This window comes from Castor canadensis, chromosome 6 (genome assembly GCF_047511655.1).
Source record: "Castor canadensis chromosome 6, mCasCan1.hap1v2, whole genome shotgun sequence".
Taxonomy (NCBI): Eukaryota; Metazoa; Chordata; class Mammalia; order Rodentia; family Castoridae; genus Castor; species Castor canadensis.
The window spans coordinates 132,674,599-132,700,574 of record NC_133391.1 but is presented as its reverse complement, the minus strand read 5'-3'; the positions used below and the strand labels follow the sequence as shown (position 1 = coordinate 132,700,574).

The 25,976-nt window shown below is 35.9% G+C and overlaps 2 protein-coding genes across 12 annotated transcripts in view; one reads left to right on the top strand and one right to left on the bottom strand.

The window, feature by feature from the left end:
• Positions 1-22,974, top strand: part of Mtrex (Mtr4 exosome RNA helicase) — a 111,969-nt gene extending 88,995 nt beyond the window's left edge. For all 3 annotated transcript variants that reach the window (XM_074077490.1, XM_074077488.1, XM_074077489.1), the window contains 6 exons: positions 997-1,160; positions 5,148-5,253; positions 8,468-8,524; positions 10,956-11,118; positions 20,648-20,752; positions 22,687-22,974. In XM_074077490.1, coding sequence (XP_073933591.1) covers positions 997-1,160; positions 5,148-5,253; positions 8,468-8,524; positions 10,956-11,118; positions 20,648-20,752; positions 22,687-22,739 — 648 coding nt within the window. In that variant the 3' untranslated portion in view covers positions 22,740-22,974. The remainder of the gene's footprint in view (positions 1-996; positions 1,161-5,147; positions 5,254-8,467; positions 8,525-10,955; positions 11,119-20,647; positions 20,753-22,686) is intronic.
• Positions 22,855-25,976, bottom strand: part of Plpp1 (phospholipid phosphatase 1) — a 98,294-nt gene continuing 95,172 nt past the window's right edge. For 6 of the 9 annotated variants that reach the window (XM_074077494.1, XM_074077493.1, XM_074077495.1 and 3 more), the window contains one exon: positions 22,855-24,029. In XM_074077494.1, the coding sequence (XP_073933595.1) occupies positions 23,715-24,029 (315 nt within the window). In that variant the 3' untranslated portion in view covers positions 22,855-23,714. The remainder of the gene's footprint in view (positions 24,030-25,976) is intronic. The other 3 variants (XM_020171959.2, XM_020171949.2, XM_020171939.2) reach the window with 1 other exon arrangement.

Genomic DNA, 25,976 nt, shown 5'->3' with positions numbered 1-25,976 from the left:
TTTTAACTTCTCAATCCCTAAACTTTTCTTTTGGGATATTCTTATTTCTGAATTCCAAGTCTCCAGTTCAGAATACAATTGCTTATTGGAGAATATATAATATCTACTCATTAAGTAGAATTTTAAAATTCATACACTCTAAAGGATGACCTAAAGATACACATTTTCATTTTAAACTTTCATCTCTGTGTTGAATATAGCACTTACTCTCTTTGTCAAAGCCATTATAAACTTTTAATTAATTTGAGGGCAAAGAGAAGAAAACTTTTGAGAATATCATGGGGAAAATATAGGTAGTCGGGCTAAAAAATTTTTTTTTCCTTCTTTTATTTTATCATTTTTACATTTACTTAAATGTGTATACGTTGTTTGGGCCACCTCCCCATTCCTCCCACTGCCCCCCACCCACCGAAAACATTCTTATATCCTCATTTTTTTTTCCTTTTTTCCAAAGATAACTCCTGATTGTGTGTGGATTAAAAGCTGGAGCGAGTGGGATTGGCATTTTAGGAGTGTGACTGATTATCTTGTGAATATTGTCTTTGGAGAAGTTGTTCTAATTCACTGCTGACTTTCTTTAACCTCTCCAGTCTGCTTTGTCTAGCTCAAGGTTAACCAGTTCATTCCTCTTATTCTTTACTTCTTGCTGAGGCAAGGGCCATACTGTGTTCCCCAATTTCTTATGCTTCTTATAAGTCCCAGCATCTCTGCACTTTGCTTCACATTTTTCAAATGGACATTTTGTTTTTCATGTACTTAACATTTTAGCTAGTATTTAATAACATTGTGCTCAGATTTTATCACAGATTTGCAATAGCTTTAGCAAAGAGAATAAGTCTTTTTCAGTACATGGAGATGAAAGCTTAAAATGAAAATGTATCTTTAGGTCATCCTTTAGAGTGTATGAGTTTTAAAGTTCAATTTAATGGAGTCTTATGAAACAAGTCTCATCTAACCATGTTACTGTTGAGCTTTCTTTACTTTTATATGCTATAGATTGCAGTAGATATTAAATCTGCAAAACGAGAACTGAAGAAAGCAAGAACTGTCCTACAAATGGATGAGCTCAAATGTCGCAAACGTGTTTTAAGAAGGTTGGGCTTTGCTACTTCTTCTGATGTCATAGAGATGAAAGGACGAGTGGCTTGTGAGATCAGCAGGTAATATCTGGCTCTTTTAAAAAGTTGATTTTACTGTTTTTCAAATGAAGGATGTTAATATTTAGAAAACTGTCTAAAGTATAAAGGTTTTATGTGTATTAAATACTGTGAAATTGAGAAATTAGAAAAATCTCTTGGGTCTCAGTAATTAGACAAGCATCCCTAGCCTTTTTTGTAAATCCTTTGAAACATTTTTTTATTGCATAGTGCGATTCTTAACCAGTCTTAGTTCAAACACAGTCTTGTGTATTTTTTTACATTTAGGAACATTTTCCCACCTTGAAACTGGTCACTGTTCCCTAAACAATGCAATATAATAGTTATGTGCATAGCATTCACATTGCACTAGGTATTATAAGAAATCCAGAGGTGACTTACAGTGCATGAGAGGATTTGTTTAGGTTATATGCAAATATTATGACATTTTATGTAAGGGACATGAGCGTCCTCAGATTTTGTTACCCTTAACAGTATTCTAAAACCAATCCCTTGCAGATACTATGGAACAACTATATTCCTCTTGGCTTTGGTACTCTTTCACCACATTACAAATGACCTCAAAACTTGTTTTGATTCACAACAACAGTTGTTTTGTCATGGTATGGTTTCTCTGAGTTGAGAACTGATTCTGGCTCAGGATCCCTAGATTGCTATGAGACAAGTGGTTAAGCTGGAACAGTTGGAGTCGAGCTGCTGTGTAATGTTAGGGTGGTGGATCATGCTTGCTCGTTTGTTCCCTGTCTTCCCCCACCCCTCCCCCCACCTCACCCTTTCTCTCTTTCCCCTTTTCCCCCTCCACTGGGCTACTTTGGGCATCTTCACAATGTGGCAGCATCAGTGACAGCATTGCTTACATGGAAGTTCAAGGCTCCTGTAGTGAGTGTTCTGGAAGGCTACTGGAAGTTACATCATCTAGATTACCTTTGTAATTTAGCTTGGATCTCACAGCATTACTTCCACCATAGTCTCTTCATCACGGTTGAATCATAAATACTCCCAGATTCCAGTGAAGGACAATTGGACTCCACCTCTTCATGGGGAACTGGCTGCTGCCCATAGAACTGTCTGCAATGATTGAATTGTTTGGTGTCTGCACAGAGTAGTAACCACTAGCCTTATCTGGTGGTTTAGCAATTGTGATATGGTTATGGAGAATAGGGAATTTAAATTTATGCCATTCTAATTGAAATTGTTGCATATACAAAGGGCAGTTTATACAGATCTGTGCAGGTCTACATTGTGAAATAGAAGAGCTGTTGATGGTCATCTTCATAAAATGACAGTTTACAATACCATCCTAAAAATTGATTACTTATTTCTCACCATAAGAAATAAGTTTCTTGCCTTGGAAGCCAGCTCTGTTTACCATATTGTAAATAATTTATATGCAAGATTAAGTTTAGACTATAACACTGATCTGTTGAGTTCGTATGCTGAAATTAATTTTACTGGAACTATTTCCTTGTTATATTACATAGTATTTAATAATTAATGTAGAAATTAGGTTTACAGCTAGATTTAGTCTTGGAAGAATGGGTATTGAGTTTATCCTAATTTCTGTTTATAAAAATTTCTGTTTATCAGAGTGCATTAATTTTTCTCAAAATTTGCAAAAACTTGGAATCATTTAAGACTCCTCTCTTTCTATAACTTCCTGTTTCCTCTACCTCCATGCCTTTTTAAACATTTCCACTAACAAGTATGCATTCCTCATTATTTCTTGACTGCTTACTACAGTGGTCTTTTTTTTTTTTTTCTCCCCTCAGTACTGGGGTTTTAACTCAAGGTCTGGGGGAATAGTCCTTTTAATTGTTCATCGCCCCTATGTTGAGTTTTTATACCTCCTTTAGACTGCTATCAGGATATTCTTTCCAGGGTACACATTCAGTTGTGTAATTCTATTTGGTAAAACTCCTTCAGTGATTTCTCTATTGTTTATAGAATAAATTCCATAACTGTGCACATTCTTGCCCTTTCCTCCTCTAGCTCATCTATTGCCACATCCTGCAAATTCCTGCATATTTTCCAAAGTCTTCTGAAACTTTCTATGAACCTCTCCAGTGTGATTTTAGGATCCTAAACTTTTTATCATAAGCACTTGCATAAACTTCTTTTAGAGCAATCTGTTAAATCACTGTTCTGTGAATGTTGGCTAGCTTGTCTGCCAACACAGTAGACTGTAGTTCCTTGAAGCAGTCTTGACTAGTTTGTATTATTATGCTCTTTTGTTTGACTTCATTCTGAGTCCTTTTGTAGGCCCAAAGTTATTGTTGACTTCTTTGAAGTTACAGGTGTTTGTAAAGATTAAGAGTTTATAGCTTTATTCTTTTTTAGAGCTCTTCTAAAAATTATAGAAAAATCTTACCTTTTTTGCTTGTTTTAAATAGAGTAATGCTCTTAAAATGCTGTATGGATCAAGTAAGCCCTTTTATTAATGTAGGGTAATTTATGGAACCCTGATTATAGAAGCCTAGAAATACATCTTTGTAGTCTTTCTTTTAGCTTCCTTTGAACAGAGTAGAAAAGTACAGGATATTCATTTTCTACCAGTTCTGACAAGGAGACGAGTAATATAGGAAGATATTTTGCAATTGTTGTGTAATTCAAACAGAGATAAAAAGCACTCTAGAAAAGTAATAACAGTAAAATTGATAATATAAATAAAATCTCAGACTGGGTAAATTTTCAAACACAAAAATCAGTGAATAACATTTCTAAGGACAAGGAAAAATGAAATTATTCATTTAGTTGTTCAACAGAAAGAACTTAATTATGTAATGTTTTGTAATAAGAACCTGAACCATTATCCCATTTTGCTTATGAAAGGACAACCAGAGTTTTACAACCATAGCTTTTCAGCTTTTATGATTTGTACACCAAATTTTAATGAATACAAAGTGGTCAAATACTAAAAGCAGTTGTGTGTACAAGGGAGTTGGAAAGAAGTAGATGAGAAAAATATTTCTAGATTACTCATTCTAATCATAATAGTAAATACCTTTATAATGTGTTTTTGAATATGAAAATGTTTTATAATTAGATAGCAAAGAAGATGGCCTTCTCCTTAGCAAATTGAGTTACTGGTTTTTAAAACATTGCATTTTGATATGCAAAAGGAAACCAAAGATAATAAGCTTAAAAAGCTACAATCTAGTGAGTCAGTAGTACATTTTGACAATGCAAGTTTAAGCAGCAGAGGTAATGATTAGCTAGTACCTATTAGAGATGTATTTAAAATCTAGAATTGTAAGAAAAGGTGGGCATTTTCCATATTCTTGAATCACAATTGATGAGAAAAGTCTGTTGCATTCAAAGCACTTTACCCATCTTGGTTATATAAACTTTTTTAGACGGTGTCTTGCTATGAAGCCTAGGCTAGGCAGTCCTCCTTCTTCAGCCTCCCAAATGCTGGGATTATAGGTGCGCACCACCACTCCTGGTACAATGTACACTTTCATCACTAGGAAAATAGTGCATAAAATATGGGTCTTGGGGTACATTCTAATTAAAATTTCTTTTGTAATTTTTTTAAAATTGTGATTTCTAATAAAGTTTTCTGTTATTCTTTAAATTACTTTTAAAATAACTAAGAGTCCTTTGAGCCCAGAAAATAAATGTGGTTACTTTTTCCTGGCATGTTGAGAGTTAAAATATGTTCATTTTGGTATTTGAGACCTGCGTATGAAATGCCCATATTTGCTATCTATATATTGGCAAATATATAAAGACCTGCAATTTCCTTTATAGATCTTTACTACTACTCATTTACTATTCCTTGTAGTAAAACAATGTACTTTATGAAACCTGCATGTTAAGGATATGTGTATCTTGGGCTGGAGGCATGCCTCAGGCGGTAGCGCATTGCCACACAGGAACACAGCCATGATTTCAAACCCCAGCGCTACAAAGAAAAAGAGTTTGGAGGATATGTTTTTGTATTCTGACATTTGACATTTAAAATGGATTTTTTTTTTTTTTAAATGACAGTGCTGATGAACTCCTTCTCACTGAGATGATGTTTAATGGCCTTTTCAATGACCTGTCTGCAGAACAGGCAACTGCGTTACTAAGCTGCTTTGTGTTCCAAGAGAATGTGAGTTTAATAGATTTAGTATATCTTACTTAGTAATTCATGTAATTGTGGTAAATAGTATAATGAATGTTTGTTAATATAATGCTTTATATTTATATATTATGGATATTGTTAGAAGTCAGAGTGACCATGACACAAATATACTAGAGAAGTGAGATAATTAAGTGTATGTTATGTGAAAAGAGAATACCGATTTTAAGTTTTTAATTTGTTCTATAACCCAGTAATTAGTTCGTTGCCAAGAGCTCTTAAGAAATCTGAAAGTCGCTGGGCATGTGGCTCAGTGTATTTCCCTAGTGTGTGCCAAGCCCTGAGTTCAGTCACAGCACTGTGAAAGAAAAGTATTGAAGTTCTAGATGGAACTCACATGAATACTACTTATTCTTGTGCATTCCAAAAACTAGTGCAAATTGTTTTAAAAAGTAAAACGTATTGTTTAGGGTTTCAAATTTAAGGCTTTAATTGTTGTGAATGAAGTGGGTAGAATGAGAATAAGATAAAGGCGTTTGCCTTCTAAAATAATTTAATATTATCTAAATTTTAGAAGATGTTTTACTATATACACTTAGTTTAACTTTTAAGTAAATTGTGTAAGACACATTGCTTTTCCAGTTCTGCTATAAATATGTTTATCTACTAATGATTCTCCTATTTATTTCTGTATTTATCAGATATGTTACTTGTTTAAGTAATATTTTTCCCAGGTCCCTGACTCCTGATTAGAATTATAGCTATAGTGCTATTGTTAAATAGGACAGTAATCTAAAAAGCAGTTTATGTCCTTCTGAGAACTTCTACCTCATGAAAATATGTTTGACTATTGTGTTTCATAGTTTCAGATATTTATTACATCATTTTCTAAGTAAGATTTCCTTTGAACAGATTTAAGATTTGGAGATTGGAAATTGGTCTTTTATCCATATCAGACTTCATCTTGTGGCTGATTCTTAACGTTTTCTTTTTTTTTTTATTTGAATGAGGTACTACAATAATCGTGTCTTATGAGAGACCAGTTGTGTTACTTATTCAAAGGAACTGGGTTTAACAAACCATAACTATGAAGTCTTAGAGCAAGATAAAACCACACTGTGTTATATGCAGTGTCATCAATTCACAGTATTGCCTTTCAACATTTAAATGGAAAATTGAACTAAAAGTCATACGGAAGTTTTCTGGTCAGAAAGAATAAAAAAGTAAAATATTTCATATAAGTATAATAAAATTTGTTTGATATACTTACATATTTTAAAATGTGTTTCTAAAACTCCCCCATTAAAAAAAAACATTAAAAGTAATTTAAAAATCACATAAATCTTTCTAGTATAAAGATCAGGTATCTACAAGTATTTATTAAACACCTAGTGTGTGCAGTACAGATACAGCAGACTTTTGCTTTCATGATATGTTAATACTAGTGAATGAAGATAAAGAAAAAAATACAAACATATTCTAGAAATGGTGTTGGAGTTTACCATTTTAAATAAAATGATTAGAAAAGACCTCACCAATAACATGAAATTTGAATTGAGAACTAAATGTTAGATGAGGTAGCAAACTGTGCACATATCTGGTAGGGAGAGCATTGGTAAAATCACACTTGTCCCCTGTGTATCAGGACCAGTGCCTTCTATGTATGGTGGCCAAAAGAAAGAAGGGTGATGAGCAGCTGTTGCTTATGAATAGACACAGTATTAAAGACATTTAGTAATCTTACATTCTCTACTTTGTTCATCTAAGATTTTTAATTCTTTCTGGCCAATTGCTTTTTCATCACATGCTGATAAGTTTTGGTTTCAAATATGTGTGTGTATTTATTATATAATACACACACATACACATGTAATGATACAAAGCAAAGTCCTATATAACTGCTGATGTGTAAAATATAGCCACATGTTTAAACTATAGTTTATAGTTTATAAACTATATTAAACTATAATTCATTCAAAAGAAATTTACCTATAGGGGACTAGAGGTGTGGCTCACATGGTGGAGAATTTTGCTTTGCAAGCGTGAAGCCCTGAGTTCAAACCTCATTACTGCAGGGGGAAAAAAAATACCTATAATTATGTTAAATCCTGTCTTGTACACATATATATATATATATTCCTTCTTTATAAATAACTTCTGTTTTTCACATCACAAGCCTATCAATTTTGAGAATCTAGCATTGTTTTTTCTCTTTATTAGGCAAGAATCCAGAATACAGAATTAAAGTAGTCCTTCCAGGTTTATTTAGCTGGTTAGTGTTAATCTTAACATTCTACTATCTTAAGTGGGAAACTGACAAACTTCACTAATGGGGAAGCAGTATTAGGAATACTGAAATTCAGGCTTGGTGCCAATGCTGAGGCCTGGAATTCTAGCATTTTGGGAGGTTGAACACACACGGTTCTGTGTCAGCCCTATCTCAGCAGAAAAAAAGCTAAGAGTAGTGACACATGCCTGTCACCCCAGCTACAGCAGGAAGTTTAAAACTGGAAAATCTCTTTAGGAAAAAAGGAGACCCAAGACATGACTGAAGTGATAGAGTGGCTATCTCCTTCAAACCCCAGTACTGTCAAAAAAAAAAAAACAACCTGAAACTCAGATTAAATTTAACTATCTTATACTTGATTAAAAAGCTTGAAATGTCCAGGTAAAATTAAATTAGGGACATTATTTTTAAGGTTCTTTATTCCAGATTTTCAATTTCTATAAATTGAGAGTTTTCTAAAAACTAAAACAGTTTGAAATTTTAACTACACGTAAATGATCGATAATGTTGATATAACTAGTGTATCTTGTATGTTTATATTTTTCTCTCTCCCTCAGTTCCTTTTATAGTCAAAAGTACTACCAGTGAATGATGGAGAGGGGGGATTCAACTATGATATATTGTAAGAACTTTGATAAATGTCACAATATGTGCCACCAGAACAACAGTAATAATTAAAAATAAAGAAAAAATCTTATTAAAAAATTACTAGTTGTCACATTTTGCAAATTTAGCAATGTAAGGTTTTTCCTCTGAAATACAATTGAAGAAGAGAAGAGTAGCTATTTTGCTTATAGAGAACTAAGAGTTGATTAAAAGCTCAAAATACTAATGACTAAAATCTTGTAATTGAACACTGAGGGGTATTTAAAAAGCTTTTCTTTGTTTTAACAAGCCAGTAGTATAAACTGTATGATAAACTTGGTTTTTATACCTAATTTTCCTTTTCTTTTGTAGTCCAGCGAGATGCCCAAATTAACAGAACAGTTAGCAGGACCACTTCGTCAAATGCAGGTAAGACAGTTTATTATAAAATAAAATTTTTGGGCAATCTAATTCTAGTACTTCATTTCACAGATAATAATGCAGTTGGCATTAAATATGTCAATCTGAGTCATGTCATTTAAATATGTCAATCTGAGTCATGTCATTTAATGCTATTTTATTAATAACCTTGATTTTCATTTTAGTATTTAAACATTACCCTTCGTTATTGAGTCAGTGGAGTGCACATTTAAAACTGAATAATGTGGAATTGGTATACTGACACAATTCAATGTTTGTATCATTTACTTCAATATTAAAAATGGCATCTTTGGACTAAATTTAGTTTAGTTTTTTTTTTTTGCTAATTTTTCCATTCTAGTTTATAATAGGGTTTTTCCAGTCATGTTTTCAGTTAACCTATATTAATTATACAAAACAATGGATTTCCTGATAACATTTTCATACATGTATGAATTGTGTTTTAATCATATTCACCCACACATTCTCCATCTCTTACCCCTCTTTCCACTAAGTAGTCCACTCCTCCTCCAGTATTGCCCCTCTGCTTTCATTTCTTTTTTTTTTTTTTTTTTTTTTGCTGGAGCAGGGTGGGGGGGATCTATATTCTGAATATGAGAGAAAACATGCACTGTTTGTCTTTCTGAGTCTGGCTTATTTTGTTTAACATGATGATCTTCAGTTTCATCCATTTTCCTTCAAAGGACATAATTTTGGTCTGAATAAAACTCGTGTGTGTGTGTATGTGTGAGACATTTTCTTCATCTACAGATGGGCACTTAGGCTGTGTCCAAGTCCATAGTTGACTATTGTGAATAGTGCTTTGACAAATATGGGTGTGCAGATATCTCTATTGTATACTTAAATAGATTTCTTCAGGAGTAGAATAGCTGGATCATATGGTACTTCTGTTTTCAGTTTTCAAGACAATCTCCATACTGATTTCCATAGTGGTTGTACTAATCTACATTTCACCAACTGTGTATAAAGATTCCTTTTACCCTGCATCCTTGCCAGCATTTGATATTTTTTGTTGTCTTGATGATAGCAGTTCTGACTTAGGTGAAATTTGCTTTTCCTGATAGCTAATAATGTTGAGTATCTTTTTATGTATTTGGCCATTTGTACTTCTTTTGAGAATTGTCTGTTCAATTCGCTTTCCCTGTTAATCTATTTGGGTGTTCAATTTTTTGACTATTTACATATTCTGGATATTAATCTCCTGTCAGATAAATAGCTGGCAGGGATTTTCTCCCCTTCTGTAAGTGGTCTCTTCACTCTGGTAATTGTTTCCTTTGCTGTGCAGTGAGTTGCTTCTTAATTTGTGAAATCCCATTTGTCAATTCTTGCTTTGGTTTCCTGGGCATTTGGCGTCCCATTCAGAAAGGCATTGCCTGTGCCTGTATCTTGAATTGTTTTCCCTTAATAGTTTCACAGTTTCAGCTCTTACATTAAGGTTTTTGATGCATTTTGAATTGATTTTGTACAGAGTGAGAGACAGGAAAGTCATTTCAGTTTTCTACATGTGGCTATCCGGTTTTCCCAGCACCATTTGTTGAAGAGATTGTCTTTTCTCCAGTGTTTGATTTTGGCAGATTGTTGTGGCTGTGTGAGTTTATTTCTTGATCTTTTATTCCATTGGCTTACATGTCTGTTTTTATGTCAGTACCATGCTTTTGTTATTATGGCTCTGGAGTATTACTTTAAGTCAAGTATTATGATATCTCCAGCATTGCATTTTTTGCTCAGGATTGCTTTGGCTGTTCAGGGTCTTTTGTGCTTCCATATGAATTTTAGGCTTTTTTTTCTGTTTCTGTGATGAACTTCACTGGTATTTTGATCAGGATTGCATACATTAAAGTTTTAAAATCTGTTTTATCACAGAAATGTTTTTATCTCTTGGCACGCAAAGCTTACAGTATCTAGTAGAATTAAATTTGTGTCTTTTATTACTCTCTTTGGATGAACTCACTGATTTTTATTAGCCATTTCAGCAGTAGATAGAAAAATAGGGAACTATGTGCTAAGGCATTACCAGAGAGGAAGAAAAAATAAATCATAAAAAGGACCCTTCAACAGAACATTTTAAAGTTTTAAGCATTGTTTGGGGAAATAGAGATTAAATGCTGTGCTTTAGTAATAATTATGTATTTTAATCAAGAGTTCTTTTTTTTGTAGAAAAGATAGAATTGACTGAAAATCATGTTCTTGATATATTTTCCTTAGCCACTATGACATGAGAAAGCTTAACTGTTTGATAACTTGTCAGTAGAACTCACTCTGTCTGCTTATTAAGCAGAATATCCAAATTGCAAAGTAATATCTAAGACAAAAAAGGGACTTTGTGGAGTACTGGGTTTTTGTAAATGTAAAGAAAAAATGTGATATGTATGGAAGATTATAAGCAAGGATTTTTAACCCTATCTTTTATTTTTGAAAGGAATGTGCTAAAAGAATTGCAAAAGTTTCAGCAGAAGCAAAATTGGAAATTGATGAGGAAACTTATCTTAGCTCATTCAAGCCTCACTTAATGGATGTGGTGTATACCTGGGCAACTGGAGCTACATTTGCCCATATCTGCAAAATGACAGATGTCTTTGAAGGTATGGTTAAATTTTGTGCATTTATATTTCTTCCTGGTAGAAGAAGTAAATCAGCCGGGTGCTGGTGGCTCACGCCTGTAATCCTGCTACTCAGAAGGCAAAGATATGGAGGATTGAGGTTCAAAGCCAGCCCTGGCAAATAGTTCACAAGACTGTATCTCTAAAAAGCCCAACATTAAAATAGGGCTGGTGGAGTGGCTCACGGTGTAGTGCCTGAGTTCAAACCCCAGTACCACATTGTAGAGTGTTTGGCCAGCATGTAAAAGACCCTGAATTCCATCCCTGGTACTGCAGTAAAGAAAAACAAGTACTTAGGATGTCACTGTTTTAACTCAACAAAGATAATTACTTAAAAAAAAAAATTTGGTTACAAATCTTCTCTACAGATCCTTTGCATTATTTAATAAGCAGAGTCTGTTACAAATTCCTTAGAAAACTATTTTAACAGAATATAATTGTGTGCTAGAGTCTGTGCAATCAGAAATAGCCTAATGAGCCTAGTAAGTCATTTGTGTATGTATTGCTGCCTTTTGCTTTTGTTCTCTAGGTAAGAACATAATGGTTAGCCCACCATTTCACTAAAAATAGCACAGCTGAAAACAATCATTGCACGCCTAATAAAAAGTTAGCTTCTGTCATACTATTATTGCAGCATGAAGCAGATTAACTTCATAGCAGAATTTTAAGAAACTAAAGAGTAATTGTTACCTAACTAGAGAGAAATTTTAAGTGAGAAAAGTAAAAAGAATATATGAAGAGTAATTATAAGTGAACTATAAGCAGTGAGAAATAAGCACAGAAAGAATTTCTGATGATATTTAATAATGTTATATTCATTGGGGAAAGATTGGCTTATATAGATGTTTTTAAGGGTGAATTGTATTTATTACATTGAACCTTCTTTAAAGTGAAAACAAATGAGCTTGGTTTTCATAGAAATTATATAAGAGTATTTAACATACCATTATGTTACCATAATGGTACTTGAGAATAGTACTAAATATTAATATTAAGAATTTTAAATTTTTTAAACTAATTCTTTACTTACTGGACTTTAAGGGTATCAGGGTTTTTAATGTTAAAATAATGTGGTGTCTTAGGTCTTCCCATAAAGATAGTAAATTTCTGAGTCTACAGTAAATGATCATTTAGTGAAATAATCACAGATACTCCTCTGAATAATATATTCTTTACTTGGAAGGTCTCTGTTCATTAAGTAACCGACTGTGCTAAGAGCTTTATAGTTTATATCTAATCACCAGAATAGCATTTCAGCATGGATATTATCTCCATCTTGCACAAGGAGACTGAGGTAAATAATTTTGCCAAATAGATGCGATGGCAACCTAATTTGAACCCTGGTCTTTGTGACTGCAGTTCACATGGTAGTTAATAACTTCATGTGTGCACCCCAACACTTTATCCTTAAACTTTGGATCACCTGGGGCGACTTCTTAAATTCTACCATCTCTATCCACAGAAAATTCATTCTTGAAGGAATGGTAAGAGTACCTTGAATAGTTCATGGTAGGTAGCAACAGTAGAGTCTGTAAGAAGGAGGAAGAATGACATACCTCACTTGTGAACATTGTTTAACACACAGGAACCCATGTCAGTGTATTACAGCTTTTGTGCTTCAGAGGTACAAAAGCAATCATATATTATGCCACCACTCTTCTGAAGGCCAGTTTTTTGGAATGTAAGGCTAAAACTATGTTCTGTACCTAAGTGGTTGGGACACTAATTCATATTTATGTAATGCCTGCTTCTTGACAAAGTCCTAACAAATAACGAATTAAACAATACTGGTGCACAGCAGAGTAGCCATTTTAAAAACATAACAATTAAAGGGCAAAAGGTGTAGAATATTAGATGAATGAATAAAAAATCTAGGGAGTCCTATAAAATTATCTGTGGATTATTTTCTACTCTTTCTTTGCACTTGAATAGAAGTTACCTACTACGGAAGATAAAGCTTATCCTGGAGAATCTGAGTTTAGAAATTTGAGAAATTTCATTTTATAACTATAACTTGAAGTTAGGTCCAACATTAGAACAGTTTTCAAGTTTTTCAAGTCCGTGTGCCATTAGGTTTGGTAAGCCTTTCTGAAACTGGGATAGACAATATATATTAGCTCTTAAAAATAAAACATAATTAAACATAAAAACGTAAATAGTATTTCCTTTTTCCGCATACTTTTTCTCCCTTTTTTTTTTTAATTCTCACCATGTTCTTCTATTATAGAGCAGTCGTTCTTTCATTGTCATGTTATTATACATGCTTTTTATGAGTGGGAAAATACTGTAATCAAAGCCCTAACACAGTTTGGCACTGTGGCTCATGCCTATAATCCTAGCTGGTTGGGAGCTGAAGTCAGGAGGATGGCTGTTCCAGGTCAGACCAACCCAAAAAATTTTCAAGAACTCATCTCATTGGTAAAATGCTGAGCAAGGTGACACATACTGTCATCCCATGCTAGGCAAGAAGCTGAGATCGGGTTAGTCGCAGCCAGCCTGGGCAAAAAGTGATACCCTATCTCTAAAATAACCGAAGCAGAAAGAGCTGGAGATGTGGCTCAAGCAGTAGAGAGTGCCCTATGTTCAAAACCCAGTACTACCAAAAAAAATAAATAAGCCCTATCCCACACTATAGTGGGTCTTTATTTTTATAGGCAGAAAATAATTATGTTGGAACTTCTGATATATTATGTTTCAACCATATTTGTTCCGGATAAGATTCTTAATTTTACTTTTATATACAAATAAAGGATCTGATTCTTTTATATCCTGGGCCTCAGAAGTAGTTTTAAGTATTCTTTAAACATTAACTGGGGCTAGTTAACACTGTAATGACTAAAGCCATGTACTTTGGGCTGCCTGATGGAAGAAAACCATATATATTAGAATTCAGTTGATGAATTTCAAAGATTTCATATAAATAATTATTTACTGTTATCACCCTGGAAAAAAGAAGAATGTATTTGTTTCTTTTTTATCACAATAAATTTGAAGGACAACTTAAATAAAATACTTGTATTGGTTGATACCTAGGGTTTCCATCTACCAACCCATGTAGTAGGTGTGTTGTGACTTAAATGCTATCTGTTACTACTTATTTCTGACTGCACATAAACAATATTATACTCTTAACCTATGTGTGATCAGTACTTTTCATCAGGAAAGCTATGATGAATTATCTCTTGAAACTATCCCTACCATAGGTTTTTAAAGAAAATGCTGTGTAGTGCATTGCCCAACACTGTCCTTACCGCATGTTCTCTGGACTACCTTTCAAAGGGCAGTTTTATCCTGTCCTAAGACTGAGTACATCAGTGTTGTGAAGGAAGGATATTCCAGTGTATTTAAGTACTTTTGCTAATACTAATATAATAATATTTTATTAATATGTATTGTTTGTGTTTAAACATTGGCACAATTTTAGAACTAAATGACTTAGTAATTAGTGCCTAATACTTAAATCATTTGAGGTCTGCTGTGGATCAGGCCTGCGCTATGTATAGTCCATGCGATATTGCTGCCCTCAAGAGAGTTTAGCCTCAGTAGGGATTTGGTGGTAAGTAGTTGCAAAATACATTCGTGATCCTAACCTTAGGCCAAGCTAGACAATAGTTTTTAATCAGAACATGGACTTTAGGGATGCCAGAAAGCTAAAGGCAAAAATAGCTTTCAGGTAAACCTACTGGCTTTGTATCCTTAAAATGAGAATATTTTGTTTGTGAACTAAGTAAGTTTGATGTTTATTAAAAGGCCCTTAAAATAAAATATATAGTCCCAATTATCCATCAGTAGTTGAGAAAATTGTGGTATATTCATTTTATGTTTATGGAATAGTTTGAGGCCATAAAAAGATCAGAAGTATTGATTCATGCTACAATATGGATAAATCTTGGACACATTAAGATACATGAAAGAAGACACATAGGTCACGTACTGTATGATTTCATTCATATGAAATGTCTAGAATACAGATCCATAGATACAGAAAGCAGATTAGTGGTTGCCATGGGTTGTGGAGTAAGAATTGGATATTACTGCTTAATGAGAACCAGGATTATTTTGGTGGGGGGGGGGGTGATAAAAATGTTCTAAGGGCCACGTGTGGTGGCACACACTAGTAATCCCAGCTACTCAGGAGACAAAGACAGGAGGACCAGGTTTCAAGGCCAGCCCATGCAAAAAGTTATCAAGACTTGTTATCCGATGCCCATGTGTTTCCCAAGTATGCAGGAGGTGGAAATAAGTTTGAAGGCCAAGGCCAGCCCAGCAAAAATGCAAGATCCTACCAAAAAATAAGTAAAAGCATTAAGAACTAGGAACATGGCTCGAGTGGTAGAGTGTTTGCATAGCAAATGCAAGCCCTAAGTTCAAAATTTAATTTCTAAAATTATAGTTACACAACTATGACTATTCTAAAAACAACTGAATTGTGCAGTGTTTAAAAGGGTGAATTTCAGCCAGACATGGTACAGTCCCAGCTACTTGGGGGGTGGAGGTAGAAGGATCTTTGTCCATGACCAGCTTGGGCAAAAGCATGAGCCCCTGCCTAGAAGTAAAGTAAATCAAAAAGGACTGGTTGTGTGTCTCAAGTGCCTGTCAAGTGTAAGACCCTGAGTTAGGGTGAATTTTGCCAGACATGGTGATGCACACTTGTAAAACTCAGTACTTGGGAGGTAGAGGCAGGAGGATCGCAAGTTCATCGCCAGCCTGGGGTACATAGTTGAGACCCTGTCTCAAAAGGTGAATTTTATGATTATTTGAATTATACCCAGTGTGAGTTCTTCCAGAATGGTAATATCACCTGAGTATTAAAAAAGGGCAGTGACAATAGTACACTTTAATGTGATTTAAATGGCCACTTTTATGATGTGTATTTTACCTCTATATGGAAAAGAAAAAAAAGAGAATTTGATTTCTTTCTGCTCTTGCCAGGACCAGAAGAAAAATTTGTTACAAACCAGTAGGTAGCGTGTTGATGTTTGTATCTTGTCAGCATCAGATTCCCTAGGATGATGTATGGCTTTAAGATTGTTGTCTCACGCCTAGTCCAGCTGGTCCAAATTGAAAAGGCAGGATGATTTCCACTACTGGAAGAACTGCATGGAACTCTTATAGGTAGGCAGCTGTGGACAGTTAGTGTTTGTACTAACACAGTGATTTGTTGATGAGACTGTAGACAACCCAAGCCATTGTATGTGCAGTCTGTACCTAGTAGCCTCATTTTCTTAATTGTTTCATTTTCTGAAACTGTCTAAACTAAACTTTCCTGAAATTGAAGTGTTTGTAAAGTATGATCTGAGAGTACTCTCTGGCCTGCATGTGCACTTTCTTGCTTTAGTTTTATAGGTTGTTAATAATTTACTTTGTGTGGTGTGGCCTCTGATAACTGACAGGTACTAGTTGATATGAGTTACTCAATCTTACAGAAATAATAAAACAGTTTTTCAGTCAAAACAATGTTGATGTCCTACATACAGAAAACTTTGTTAAGGATTTCATTTCAATCCTATGTGACCCGTGAATCTATTCTGTTCCTTTTTTAAGTGCTTTATGTTTAAGCTGCTATATAAGTTAATTACCTTTAAATAGAATTGTTTGTGTAAACATTTAATAGCTGGTTGCGTAGGTAACATGATCCCATATCCCCAACTCCTAATCTGTCTCTTAGTGGTTTCTGCAATTGGATTTCTTCTTCTATTCTGAGGCATTTTTGGAGCTCAGCATTCCTAGCATCCAAGAACAGAAATCACAAGTATAGGCAACATTTATTGAGCTCTTACAGTGTTGTTGACACTACTAAGCATTTTGCGTACATTATTTCATTCATATTGTATAATAACCCCGTGAAGGAGGGACCATTATCTTTAGTTAACAAGAAGGTTTGGAAGGAAAGATAAACAGTTTACTATTTTTGTATGTAGCAACCCCAAGCTTTTCCTGTTCCCTCTTTGTAAAATAGGAACAATAACAGTGCTTGCCTCATGGAATTGTGGTGAAGAGACAAGAGAAAATTCACAAAACATTGATACACCTGGCACAAATTAAGTGCTCAGAAAATATCAAACAGCACCAACTTTTCTCAAAAAATATTCAACCTAATTTTACCTTTCCTTGATCCTAAGTGTCTTTATAAACATCAGTTGCTCTCCTAAAATGTAAGAAAGCTGTCAGAGGTATTGTAAGACGTGCATATATATATATGGGGGTGAGGTAACACTCTTGATTGAACCTAATTTTTCATGGTTGAATTTTATGGAATTTGCCTCATAGCAAATTGCTTTTGACTCTCATCTAATGAGCGTTTCTCTGCTGAAGCCAGGTAACTTTATAAAATTGTATAGTGGAAACAGACCATACTTGAGGGCTAGATCTTTTCTCCAACAGCTGCACAGACCTTTTGATAGGGAAGGAAAGACAAAAAAGCTATGGCTTTGAATGTTTTGGCTAAAGAACTATATGATGACCTTACATTTCCTTTAGAACTTTGCCCTTTCAAATTTATGTATCTCTTATATAAGTCAAGTGAAACATCCATAATGAGTATAAACCCTCATTTTAAATCTTATTGATTGGAGGGTTAGCGGAGTGGCTACCAACCTACAAGCATAAGGAGGCCCTAGACTCAAACCTCAGTATTGCCAAAAATAATAATAAATCTTATTGATTGGAGATGGAGGTGCAGCTCAGTATTAAAATGCTTGCATAGCCAGCAAAAAGGTACTGAGTTTGATCCCCAGCACTACATTTTACATATATAGAGAGCGCCTAGATTCCAGAGCTAATTTCTTAGCTGCAGAAAATGGACTGCAACACAGGTTTCCACCTAACTTTCTGTACTCCTGGTGTCTTGCCTTACTCCTCTGACCCATGACTAAAATAGTGACATCCTATATGGTATTGTTCTTTTAAGTGGAATGCTCCCATTTGTCTTTTGTGGGAACATGTGGTGGTAGTGGTCTTCTTTGTGGTCTCATTGCTGTGGTTTGGGATGGTGTCCTTATTGGTCCAGGGCCCTTGTGCCCTGGGACCACCCCAAAGGAAGAGAAAGTGGCCTGCATGCAGTTCCTGGGCAGTTCCTGCTGTACCATGCTATTAGGAACACAGCATTTTGCCTCTGTATAAGCTGAAATTCATCCTTTTGTGATTTTCTCTCTTCATTACAGATACTGCCAACTCAGAAATGCACTAGCAACATTCCATTTCCACAATTCTCTTGACCCAGCCATCTCATTTTAAAAATAAGTGTAAACCCAGCCGTGCATGGTGATACACTCCTATAACCCCAGCACTTGGGAGCCTGAGGCATGAGTTCTAGGCGAGCCTGTCTTAATCCCTCTTCCCCTCTAAAAAGAATAATAAGAATGCCTGTCTCGTAAGATCAAAGTGGTGACTGAATGATATAAAAGATACCAGTTCAGAAGAAAAGCTGATAAAAGTAAACAGTAAAAATAAATCCAGTATGTGTCTGTGTGCTTGCATGAATAAGATCAAATGGTAAAAAAAGTATTTGCAAAGAACTCAGTTCAGTTGATATGATAATGATGACTGGGTTGCTTTTCTGTAGACTGGGGGGTCCAAGAAGAAAATATGGTCACAGAGGGGGATAGCAGGCAGGGTTTGCGATCTAGTGCATTCTCTTTACAACTCAAAACAGAGAGTCAGCCTAAGAGACCAGGAAGAAGTAATTAAAGTGTTATGGAAGATAAAATAGTATTTCAACTGGGGTAATGAGAGATGAGAAGTAACTGCAGGATTTGATAGCCTGAACCAATAGGTAATTTGGCAGAGGCATACTTAACTGCTGGCTGTCTTTCCAAATGCCACCTCCTATTACTGTCACTGATTACTAAGATCAGCTAGTATTTGTTGATACTTACTCAGAGATAAGACATGGACCTTTACATAGAAGAAACAATTTAATCATAATAAACTTATGACTTTTACAAGTTTTCAGATCATTAAACTGAAGCAAGGAGAGGTTATATATCTTGCCCGTTGTTACACAGGATGTAGGGTAAGCAGTTCCTTCGCAGGGCTGCTGCCCTTCCTGTCTTCACAGCATCCACACTCAAATGAGTATAGATCTGTAAAATTTTAATACTTGCATAATTTTTCAATCTTAAATTGTTGGATATAGAAAATTTTTGAATTTCTGCTATTAAAAACCATAAAAAGCCTTACACATACAGTTGTGAGAACTCATCATGTCCGGAAAGTTAAATTATTTTAAGGGTAGTGTGTATATATTAAACAATTTGAAATGCTATGAGACTTCCCTACTTCATTCTGCTTTGAGTTGAATCTTTCAGTTCTTATTCCCCCCTTGCACACATGGGAACATTATGTGGAGGGCAATAAAAGAAAAAGGACCTTTATCATTGAGCAATGATTATAAGAACTTGATGTTAAGGAGTTATTCTAGTGCTTCAAGGAATTACATTATGGTTCATTCCTACAGCTAGCATTTTGAGAACTGATATTAATAATGTGTTTTAGACGTTAAAAGTGAAGTTCCACCAGGCATGGTTGCTGTCATCTGTAGTTCCGTTATTCGGGAGACACACTGAGATACAAGTTTGAGGCCAGCCCAGGCAAAAAGTTACTGTGATCCCTTCTCAGCCATTAAAGCCGAGCATGTTGGCATGTCATCCCTGCTACATGGGAAGCTTAAGTAGGAGGATCTTGTCCCAAACCAGCCTGTGCAAAAGAAAAAAAACTAAAGCAAAATGGGCTGGGGCGTGGCTCAAGTGGTACAGCACCTACCTAGCAAACATGAGGGCCTAAGTTCAAACCACAGTACCACCACCACTACCCCCCCCCCAAAAAAAAAAAGTGAATTCAGGCAAGTAGCAGTTGGAGAAATGATCCCAGGCCTCTCTTTGCACAAGTGGCACTGTTTACAGTTTCAGCTTTGATACAGAGTCAAGATCCACGGGGAAAAAGCTTTCTCCTCTCTGCTTCCTTGAAGATACACTGTGTGAAGACAGCACTGAGGAAAGTGTCTAAGGTTAACAAGAATGAATGGTTGCACCTTTAAAGTGACATACCTAATTCTGTTCTGTTCTCTCCACAGAATAGTGGGCCGAGTATCCAGATAGCTAAGTAGGCGCACTCAGGGTCCTTGAATAAACTTCATTTTGTCAGACTTTGCTGCACTCTCAGTGGGCTTCTCCTGTCACTGCCTGACAGAGATCTCATTCTTACAGACCCAGATTAGATGTCACATGTGCCAGCCTATCTCAGAGTTGCTCTCCTCTTCCTGGGCATTTGGTTTATGTGCATGTAATAGCAAGTGTCAACATTAATAAATCTGTCTCTTGCTACCATTAGCCAGAGGTGCAAAATTGGCTTGCCTTTTCTGTAGTCTTCATAATGCCTAGCAGCTAGCCAAAGTTGCCAGCTTATTTAGCCCTTCAAAATACCTGTTCTCTGTTCTCCTAGCTTGCCTCATGACAAATATTCTATTGTGTATGATTATATCTGTTAAGCAGTTTGTTCCTTTTCTCTCCAGGCAGCATAATTCGTTGTATGAGACGCCTAGAAGAATTGCTTCGACAGATGTGTCAGGCAGCAAAAGCCATTGGAAATACTGAGCTGGAAAATAAATTTGCAGAAGGTCAGTATCCAGTTTGTAAGCCTTTTGTAGTAATTTAGGCTAATCTCCAGACTTGAACCCTTGACAACTTAGGAGGACATTTTGAATTGTCTTTCTTGGATTACCATGAAGTGCCTCCTAATAGTTTCCATAAAATTTTAGAGGGCTTATGTGGGAAAAGTTTTTGAGATTGTGTATGTGTGTGTGTGTGTGTATATATACTCATTTACGTGTATTCATTGTGCAATTACTATGTGCCAGGCACTGTTTTAAGTATGAGGAGATACTGTAGCTTTCATTTAGCTTATGTTCTAGTGTGGGGGAGACAGTCAACAAGTCAACAATTAAAATATATCAGATTGGTTATATAGGAATAAAACAGGAGAAGACAAGAGGACTGGGGGATAGGTGAGATGGCATGGGGGCCTCCATACAAGAAAGTGACATGTAAGGCTGTTTCTGTATGCTTGATGTACTTCAGCAACATTAAGAGGTTATTGTGGCTGAAGTAGAATGAGCAGAGTAGAGGAAGGTTGGAGGGAGAAAGGGATTGATCATGTAGCCCCAGCCCTGGCCTTCTATGCAATGATTAGAGGTTTGGAGCACAGAGGAGTAGTGTACGCTAACTTGGATTTTATAATACAATTCTTGCTGTCGCATTGAGGGCATGTCTGTGGAGTAACAATGTGGATACAGGGAGACCAGATTACAAAAGGGTGACTAGACCAAGGATTGGGGGGAGGGGAATAAGCATGTTCGTAAATCATCTCCACCTGAGTGAATCTTGGCCAAGAAAAAGACTATGAATTAAAGCATCAAAGAACGGCAGCCCACAGTGTTATTCCAAGCTAGTTGATGCTAGTGATTTCTGCTAACAACTTACTGTTCTAAGAAAAGGCTTGCAAAAACTGGCTTATGTTCCCACATGAGTGATTAAATAGGCCTGCCTCTGAAGAGATATGAAGGCATGAAATTTGATTTTGTTTTGATGGTTCTGGGCTTTGAACTCAGGATTTCCCACTTGCTATGTAGGTAGTCTACTGCTTGGGCCATGCCTCCAGCCCTAGGTGTGAAAGGTCTAAAAATAAAATTTGTATTTATCCTGACTTGGTACAGAAAATCATTTCAGAGGGTAATTAAAAATATATTGCCTTCTCCCAAAAGACCAAAAATCGTATGTTCTCCCTCATATGTGGACATTAGATCAAGGGCAAACACAACAAGGGGAATGGACTATGAGCACATGATAAAAGCGAGAGCACACAAGGGAGGGGTGAGGATAGGTAAGACACCTAAAAAACTAGCTAGCATTTGTTGCCCTCAACACAGAGAAGCTAATCAGATACCTTAAAAGCAACTGAGGCCAATAGGAAAAGGGGAACAGGTACTAGAGAAAAGGTTAGTTCAAGAAGAATTAACCTAGAAGGTAACACCCACGCACAGGAAATCAATGTGAGTCAATGCCCTGTATAGCTATCCTTATCTCAACCAGCAAAAACCCTTGTTCCTTCCTATTATTGCTTATACTCTCTCTACAACAAAATTAGAGATAAAGGCAAAATAGTTTCTGCTGGGTATTGAGGGGGTGGGGGGAGAAGGAGGGGGCGGAGTGGGTGGTAAGGGAGGGGGTAGGGGCAGGGGGGAGAAATGAACCAAGCCTTGTATGCACATATGAATAATAAAAGAAAAAAAATATATAGATCCATGCTTTTTGATCAACAATATCTTACAACTTAAACCTTTCCAGACTCTCGTTTTTAGTCCTCACATACAGGGTACTTCACAGTAAAAAGAACAGGGTCTGGCTTCTAAACTTTCTACCTCTTGGTGGTATCTTTTAGACGAGCAAGCTTTTTATTTCCAGGTTGCATCACCAATTTAATCAGGATTATTGTACAGTCTTTATTAAACTCCTTACACTCTTCAAAGCTTAAACCTTATTTTTTTTCTCCTAGGAATCACCAAAATCAAGAGAGACATTGTGTTTGCTGCCAGCCTCTACTTATGAAGAATCAGCTAAAGGAAGTAGAATTTTAAAATTACTTGCTACCTGGCTGATTATAGTTGACTACAGATGCTTACAAGTGTTGATATGTTCTCCCATCTCAAGACAATTGTCCTCAAACATTTTAATACAGATTGTATTTAAATCAAATATCATTCCAAGAAAGCGTATTACATACACATATGTACATAAGCATTACATTTTTTAATAAAACATGTACAGGTGGGGCATTGTTTAATGGAAGGCTTGAAATTTTAAATGAATTTAAGAGCTGTTAGATAACCATTGTGTTAAATGTAACTATATACACAGATAAAGTGGGTATCCAGGAGGTATAGCAGCAGCAGCAGTCCCATAAAGGCCTGTACACCAGAAAGAAAGACGCATCCTCTTGCCTTGTGGTTGCAGTTGTTTTCCTTTTAGAAAGCAGGCCAGCTTCACCTGCCACCCTGCCTTCAAGGCTGGTGATTGTTCCGATAGTGATTTCCCGCCGTTGGTGTTTCATGAAGAGTTGTATGAGAGTCCTCCTCTTTTCTTTCTTTAAAAGGAGAATTCCTCTCCTTGAAGAAATCTGATACATACACAGCCTACATAGAACAGGTTACACTTAGAACAGGGCAAAGTATTTAATGGTATACTTTATGTAAGTTTAAAAACCATACAAGTTGCAGGAAGTAGCTTGTAAAGACAAAAGGATATACATTAGACATATCAATTAAGAATATGAAAAACTAGTTAATAGGAATTTTTTTAAAAAGCTTATTTCAAATAGACAATGCCTTGGTAAATAGCTTCATTCTACCAACACTTAAAAGTGTTAATTCTTTATGTAAATTAGTTTTCAGTCCATACCAAAAATCATTTACAACCATAGGCTTTAACAATAAAAATAGAGTTTTATAACTTTTGCAAAGAGTAACCTAATTTTTACCCACTGTATCCTAAAAGAACGTTTAGTAATACTGGGATTCTTATCCACTAGAAATTACTGAGCAAAATTCTCTGCCTTGTTATACTTTTCTCACTTGGGTGTTTTTTTTGGTTTTGTTTTGTTTTCTGCTTTTTATCCAAATGTGTGTCCGTAACAAGACGTAGGCTGCTGCTCTGTATACTTACAACTAATACTGCAACCACAGCTCCTTGAATGAGACCGGTCAAAACATCACTCCAGTGGTGTTTGTAATCAGAAACTCGAGAAAGGCCCACGTAAATTGATACGGCAACAAGACCAAATTGCAGTGTGGGTCGTAAGAGTCTTGCCCAATCTCCCTTCATCCTGGCTTGAAGATAAAGCTAACAGAAAAGATAAAAATAAGTTCATTTTACATGTCAATTGAAAAGCACATTTAATTAAGTATCATCATACCCCTAAACTGGATGACATTTAAAATGACTATCAAAATATTTATCATAACCAGGTACAGTGGCTCAAGCCTGTAATCCTAGCTACTTGGGAGGCAAAGATCAGGGAGGATCGTGATTTGAGGCCAGTGGGGATAAAAAAAATTCATGAGACTCCACCTGTGTGGGGAAACAGAACGGGGTTGTGGTTCAGGCCAGCCTGGGCATAAAGCAAGACCCTATCTCAAAAATAACACAAAAAGGGCTGCAGAGTGGCTCAAGTGGTAGAACACCTGCCTAACAAATGAAAGGTCCTGAGTTCAACCCCTCCCAGTGCTACCAAAAAAAAAAACATTTATTGTATATAGAACTTCAAGCATTCTTGTACTTGTTATTCTTGTACTTATTAATGCCTAAAAATACTTTTAAGCAAAAACAAAAAAATACCATTGATTTGCCCAGTATCTTGTGTTTAGACTTTATTCCCTGTCCAGCTATAACCACCTTCCAGTGTTTGCTTTCTATACAGGATTTCTGGCAGCTTCTCCCTTTGCAGTTTGGGCTGTAATGCTAGCTGGTCAAAGGCAGTGCTGTCATTAGTTCCTACTCTCGGGATAAACTGCTAGCATTTGGAGCACCGCTACTGTGTTTCTTGCCTGGCCCATCTGATTCACTAGTTTTCTTAGAGCCCTCAAGCCCATTTAACAGAGCAGCTGAGACTAACTTATATGTGTAAGTAGATACACTAATCTGCCCAAGTAAGTAACACAGGTTGAGGCAAAGAAATCTGTACTCTAAGAATATCAGAACTCAGGATTTCCCCTTTTCTGTATCTGCCTGCTTTTGATTTTGAGTGGATCAGTATCTAAATTTTTTTTTTTTGCAGTGGGGGGAGGGTAGTTTGAACTCGGGGCCTCACACTTGCTAGACAGGTGCAGTACCACTTTAGCCACTCCACCAGCATTGTGTATTTTTAGATATTGATGTAAAAGGAGATCTTGAGTGAATCTATTCTCATGTTAAAAAAAAAAAATCTACCTAATCTGTGTCCACTAAGAATAGTCTATTACTTGGGCATTTCAGTACATGCCTGTAATTCCAGCACTGAGGCAGGAGGATCACAAGTTTAAGGGCATACTAGGTTACAGGGTCTTGACCTTGTCAAAGAAAAGGAAAATGTTATTTTTTAATACTCATTTAAAAATATCCTGAGTGGATGGGGATGGAACTCAGTGGTTAAATGTTTGCCTAGCATGCACAAGTGCTGCATTTGATCCCCAGTTCTGGAAAAAAGAAAAAAAATATGACTCAGGCTGAAATGGAGTCCTCAGAAAACAATTCATTTGGCTCTGCCCATTGACACTGCCTATTTAAAGTAGACGGGTAAATCTAGTCCCAGTTCTTTAGGCACTGCTTGTGGTTGTTCAGTTCTCAGCATCTGGCAAAATCCCAGAGGTTGTCTAATTTTATCAAGTACTCAGCATAAACAGCTAGTTCTAAAAGAGTATGCCACTTGTAACTGAGTCTGACTCATTAGCTAGATTAAGTGCTCCTGGCTTTCTGTGGACACCCCCACCCTATTTTTGTTTCTTGTTCAAACTGTGAAAAAAGTAACCAGTAACAGAGTTGTCTCAAGGATTCCCTTATTTTTTCTGTCTTAATTGGAAACTACTTGTTGTAAGGAGAAAAGCTGAAGCCAAGTTTTGGATAACACTGTCAGAATGAACTGTTCAGCTGTCGCCAATAAAAATACATACCTAAGACTATAAAATTATATACCTAAGAGTTACAAATACTTCTGAACAGAGACATCTTAAGGAGAGCTGTATCAATCTCTGCTAAGAAAAATGTGAGTCGAAAAAAGTCTAAAATGAACTTAAGCTAGTATCACTTTGTGTT